This window comes from Vicugna pacos, chromosome 16 (assembly GCF_048564905.1).
Source record: "Vicugna pacos chromosome 16, VicPac4, whole genome shotgun sequence".
Classification (NCBI taxonomy): Eukaryota; Metazoa; Chordata; class Mammalia; order Artiodactyla; family Camelidae; genus Vicugna; species Vicugna pacos.
In genome coordinates, this window is record NC_133002.1 from 2,279,007 (window position 1) to 2,285,520 (window position 6,514).

The 6,514-nt window shown below is 43.4% G+C and overlaps 1 protein-coding gene across 1 annotated transcript; it reads left to right on the top strand.

Annotated features, from left to right (window-relative positions):
- Positions 1 to 1,167, top strand: LOC107034756 (olfactory receptor 4D1). Its single transcript, XM_072939984.1, has one exon. The coding sequence runs from the start codon at positions 1 to 3 to the stop codon at positions 934 to 936; it is 936 nt and encodes a 311-aa protein (XP_072796085.1). The 3' UTR covers positions 937 to 1,167.
- The last annotated feature ends 5,347 nt before the right edge of the window (positions 1,168 to 6,514 follow it).

Genomic DNA, 6,514 nt, shown 5'->3' on the forward strand with positions numbered 1-6,514 from the left:
ATGGAACCACAGAACATCACAAAAGTGTCAGAGTTTGTCCTCTTGGGGTTCTCACAGAACCAGGAGTTTGAGAAATTCCTGTTCACACTATTCCTATTTGTCTATGTCACCACCATTGTGGGAAACCTCCTTATCATGGTCACAGTGACTTTTGACTCTCAGCTCGACACACCCATGTATTTTCTGCTCCGAAATCTGGCTGTCATAGACCTCAGCTACTCTACAGTCACTTCCCCAAAGATGCTGGTGGACTTCTTCCAAGAGACTAAGACCATCTCCTACCAGGGCTGCATGGCCCAGATCTTCTTCTTCCACCTCTTGGGAGGTGCAACTGTCTTCTTCCTCTCCGTGATGGCCTATGACCGGTACATAGCCATCTCCCGGCCTCTCCACTATGTCACCATCATGAACACTCGAGTGTGTGTGGGTCTGGTGGTGGCTACCTGGGTAGGAGGCTTTGTCCACTCCATCGTCCAGCTGGTTCTGATGCTCCCATTGCCTTTTTGTGGTCCCAACATCCTGGATAACTTCTTTTGTGACGTTCCTCAAGTGCTCAGACTTGCCTGCACTGACACCTCCCTCCTGGAGTTCCTTATGATCTCCAACAGTGGGATGCTGGTCCTCATCTGGTTCCTCCTCCTTCTGGTCTCTTACACTGCCATCCTGATGATGCTCAGGTCCCACTCAGGCCAGGCGAGGAGGAAGGCAGCTTCCACCTGCACCACCCACATCATCGTCGTGTCTATGATCTTCGTTCCCTGTATCTATGTCTACTCCCGGCCCTTCACTCCCTTCCCCATGGACAAGGCTGTGTCCATCAGCTACACGGTCTTGACCCCCATGCTCAACCCCATGATCTACACCCTGAGGAACCAGGAGGTGCAGGCAGCCATGAAGAGATTAAGCAAGCGCCTAGTGATTTGCAGCAGGGAGTGAACTTAAAATGGATTGACTTTCCATGACAAATCTCTCTGAACTTCTGTTTTCCCACGTGAGAGTTAGAAGAAAGCCTTAATGGAGTGTGGCAATTGAGATTAAGGTAGTATTTCTATGGACCTAGTCCTGTGTCAGGTATTGTGTTAGACACTTTCACACATCTATTTCATTCTTAAGAAGATGACAGTGTGTATGTTATTATTACATTAAACAGTTTTACAAATAAGAAAACTCAGAGAGAAGTGACTTGCTCAGTGATGAACAGCGAGTGGCAGAGCGTGGCCAAGAGCTTGGTTCCTCCGTCTCCGAGTGAAGGCAGGAGAAATGGGTGGGTTTTGAAGTTCAGGGTCTCCCACAACCACTAGGGAAAACTTGAGAGAGTTCCTCATCTGTGGATGAGTATCTGTGATGAATGGTCAACACTTTCATCTTCACTCTGGAGCAATCACATTCTTTTCTGCTCCCTGCCCCTCTGCCTCGTTCCCCATTATGATATTCTGGAAGTGGCCTCACTTTTAACATTGTCTAAATATTTCTGATTTTCTAAGTATTTGCCCTTTGGATTTCTTTCTTTTCTACCAAAACTCCTTAGATAATCTGAAAGACATTCTACTTTCTTAACACAATCTTTGCATCACTTGGATGGTATGGCTGAGAGGTGGATGCTGTAGAATGGCCAGGGGACCGAGGCCAGAGAGGGCAGGGCCACATCTATTAATGTTCACATTTGAGGTATGGATTTGGTTCAAGGCTGCCACTTCCTGGGTTTTGTCTTTCTCTTTGGCTTCCTGCACTGGAATGAGGGCTCCTTGAGGGCAGGGGCCTTGCTCTGTTCATCTTCAGATCCTCTCAGCACCTTGAACAGTTTCTTATACAGAGAGGCATTGCTACTTTCTCTTGCACTCTGCTCTTTCTCTGTCAATTTCAGAATGCACTTTTTATTTCTCTCTCTGTACCGTATATTCATTTCCTCATCTCCTTTGACGTATGCCTCACTTTGTAAAAGTCTTGGGCAATGTCTAATATTGACCCAAAGTTAAGAAGATATTGCAGAAGCTTTTTGTTCCATCGTCCCTCCCAGCAACCATCCCATCCAAGAAATAAAAGTTATAGGCTCTCTAAGCCATCATGGCAGCTCTGAGTTCATCCTTTCTCCCCTTCCACCTGCCTACTCCCATTTCACACATGTCTCCCTATTCACAGTGGGGCTTCCACAATGAGGGGAGAGAAAATGGACTTAGTGTCATGTCTGATCTGAGTGGTCCCTCAGAAGAGTGTCAACTCCTTTCACACTAAAGTCCTATAAATATCTGATGATACTTTTCTTACCTGCTAATTTGTCTTTTCTCCAGATGCAGCATCCACCTTCCTCCAATTGTTCCCATTGTGACAAGTTTCCTGATTCTGCCATCCTGGCCATCTCTCCTGTCTTTACTCTCATATGACAACATCCGTCTTAAAATGGGATGCTCACCATCTGACACACAGCTGCCCTGGGGTGTGAGCTCTTTCGAAAACAATGATGATCCTCTTTCAAATATATATATCAATAAGGATGCTTTTGGCTGCAAGTAGCAGCACCACCGAATCACAGTGGCTTAAATAATGAGGAAATTATATCACTTACAAAGACTAGGTGATAGGAAATTCCAGAGTTGGTTGATTCAGCAGCTCCAACATTTTAGGACTCTGGATTGGCTGCTCCAAAATTCCTTATAATGAATGCTAAGTGGAATGAGCCAGACAGAGGAAGACAAATACTGTATGATACTGCTTGTATGCGGAATCTAAAAATACAACAAACTAGTGAATGTAACAAAAAAGAAGCAGACTCACAGAAATAGAGAATAAACTGGTGGTTACTGGGGCGGGGAAGGGGAATATAGTGGTGGGGGTGTGGGAGGTACAAACTATTGGGTGAAAAGTAAGTTCAAGGGTGTATGGTACAACACAAGGAATGTAGCCAATATTTTATAACAAGTATATATGGAGTTTAACCTTTAAAAGTTGTGAATCACTATAATATAAACCTGTAAATTATATAACATTGTACAGCAACTATATTTAGAAAAATAACTGTTTTTTTAAATCCAGTCTCTTGTATGTGGAAGATCTTCACATTTTATTCTTACCTGCCAGAGACAGACAAGTTATTTTACCAAGAATAAACCTTTACAGTAAAAAAAAATTAGACCTACCTAAAATCCTATGCAGATCAGAGAGCTCTGTCTAGTCTTGACAGGACATTAAGGTTACAATGTCAGTTAATTCCAGTGTTGATCAATTCCTCTTAATTAGAAATATATAGGGTTGCTGTACCAGTCCTTCTGTTAGAGGTAGTAATAATTTACATGTGAAAAAGGCTAGCATTTTATAGATGATGTGATAGACTTGGGTATGAATGGTGAATCAGTATGGGAAGTTCTGGCAAAATGAAGTGCAAGAATTACAAGACAATGTTTCCTTTACAGTCTACAAATATTTTCCCACCTGTGACTTTTCCCTAAGTAAAGATCAATTAAGCTTAAAAGGGGAAGGAAAAGGACAAAGAGAAGAAGGAGGAGAAGAAGAAGGAAAGAAATGAAACCAGTCGCCTCAAAGATTTGCAGAAGAAAGAGAACAGTCCTTTGGGCTGATGAGCAAGTCTGTGGTTCTTAGAGGGTGCTCCCTGGAACAGGAGAGCCAGCATCATTTGAAAACTTGCCACAAATGCAAATTCTTGGCCTCACCATGGACCAACTGATTGGCAAAGTCTGAGGCTGGGCCACAATAATCTGTCTTTCAACAAGCTCTCCAGGTGATTGTCTCAAGGGCAAGAATCACTAGTCTAGGAAACGGGTTCTTCTAAAACTCTGAGAGAGCCTGTTTCCTTTGAAGAGGCCCTTGTCCTTCTGAATCTTGGCCTGACAATCCTACATTCCAAAGGTCTATAAAATTGTATTGTCCTTGGTCCTTTTGGCCCCTAAGGAATAGCTCTAAAAGAATATGTGTTTTTGATACAATTCAAAACTTTTTAACAACTCCCATTGCTCCCCAGACCGAGAGGTAATCAGCACAGCCCTGCTTCCTGAGCCCAGTCCAGTCATTTTTCCCCAAGGATGTTCCCTCTTCCCCTAGGGTCACACTCATTACTGTAGATGTGATGTAACAGCAGTGACTGGGAAACTGATGCTGCAGGGAAAGGATCTCCAAGAAGATGTAAGACCTGAAGTCTGTCTCCCATTCTAGACTGAAGGAGGGTGGGCTAGCAGACTTTACTCACCTGGAGATAGAGTAGCTGTAAGAAGGATTGAGAAGCACTTGCTGGAGGGTGGTGAGATTGAGTAAGTGACACAGACTTGATGGTAGTAAGTCTAAAGTGTGAGCAGAGCATCAGAAAGGAATTGCAGGGGAAACGTGGTGTGGGAAACAGATTCCTGGAGTTGCATGTGCAAAACCAGGCTTTCAACAACCAAGTGAAAAATCGGCCCTGAGATTTAGTGGGAGAATGCTGAGAGCAAAAGATAAGGAATTGCACCCTCAAATTCTCCACATGTTGACATTGAACAAGACCCTGTAATTAGAACTAATATACAATGTTAGCAAACTTTTCTTGAACAACTGCTAAATCAGAGTTGCTATTGTAGGTCCGGGGGCTACTAGTTATTGAATTTATAATCTAGTTAAGAGAGACCACAGAATAACATGAAAAGTCCTGTTGTGGAGGTGTTTATAAAACATTATTGGATCTCAGAGAAATGAGGGACTAGTTTCACATGGCAGAAATGGAGGAGTGATATAGAAGGGGATGTGTGAGGACTTCGGGTTGAGAAGGTCGTAGAAGGTATTTCAGGAAACAGGTTTCATTTCCAAACCTACAGTAATAACCAAGCATATGGCAAATGTGAGAGACTACGAATTCCTTGAACAGCAATCAGTTCCTGGGTAACACGGGTACTGATTAACTGGCAGATGGAGGCTATATTTGATAGTTTGCTGTTTGACATTCTGAGAGGGAGCTGCACACACACGTGTAAGTATGTTTTTCAACCCTGAATTAGTCAACAAAGCATGTGAGGGAGCTTCTGAGGATTTGAGTTTTAAGCCGTGGGCACTAGATGGTCATTAAAAGATTGTAGTGAGGGAGGAAGAGGATCAGATATGAGTTTAGAAACATCTCCCTGACAGTGACGTTGAAGATGGACTGGTTGGGAAAGTAGAGCTCAGTAGTAGAGCATGTGCTTAGCATCCACAAGGTGCTGGGTTCAATTCCCAGTACCTTCATCTAAGTAAATAAATAAATAAAAAATAAGTAAATACCTTATTATCTCCCCCACACACAAGAAAAAAAAAAAAGAAGAAAGAAGAAGATGGACTGAAGTGGAAGGTGGAAGCAAATGGAAGCAGAAGTATGAGACTAAAATGACCTTCCATAGACCACAGATTGCAGGAGGCAGGTGAGGGGGTGAGAAAAGGCTGGGCGAGTGTGGGGGTCACATAACCTTCACTCGTCCCCTCTGTCTCTCACACTCCATGTCCTTCTTCACCTTTGTTCCCATCCTCTCTCGCGCGCCCCACACCTTTCCATTCCCCTTCCTCCCTCTCTCTTACTCTTAATTAGCCCTCTTTTTTCCCTTGTCTATTCTGTGTGTCTTATTTCACACTCTTCCTTTGTCTTCTGTCTTTATACTCAATAACATCTTTTAAATCCTTGTTCCTTCAGAAGCGCTCTTCCAGTCCCCTTCATACAATACCCACCACCCATTTCTTAACTCAGAAAATCTCTCTTCCCCTTCTCTTGTCTCAGCACACATAACATATACATCCTGTTATGTCACCCAGTACGGGGCCCGTACATCAGTGAGGGGAGGCACTCTTACAGCCGTTCACCCACCCAGCAGTCAACACACGTGCTTTTACTATCAGCAAGGATGGGCACTGCAGGGCACGAATAAATGAAAAGATCCATATTTATACTGATGGAGCTTGGAGCTAAATGGTGAAGGGAAACACAGACACACGGAAAGTTCATTAACATTATTATGACATGTTAGATGGTCCCTGAAAAATGCCTGGTACAAAGCTGTATGAGAGACTGGAAGAAGGGAGGATGTCTTTAGAGTAGGGGATACACAGAGGAGAGTGATTACCATTGGTTATTCCAGGCACTCTTCTAGAAACCTTAAGTGTTATTTTATTGAATCCCCTAGACAACTTCTATAAAGAAAACATTTTCTTTTAGATGTGACAACTGAGACTCAGAGAGATGAAGTCACTTGTTCAGGGTCAAATCTTAAGGAAATAGAAGCTCTGAAATTTGACTCTGGTTGTTGGATTCTGTGTCTTCCCAACATTAGATCACACTGAATCTTTGAGAAGCAGTTGTGCGCGTCTCTGGACAGCTGTAAGATATCTCATGAATGTCTATTCCAGCACCAACTAATGAACTCTCCAGAGACAAGGCCATTGAATCAGCACCTGGCATTAGAACTGCACATGAATGTCCATCGCCTAGACCTGGATAACTCAGTAGGAGTCCCTGAGCACTAATGCATGCCTGTCTGTGGTTTGTTTTCTTTAGGTGTGTGGAGAAGACACG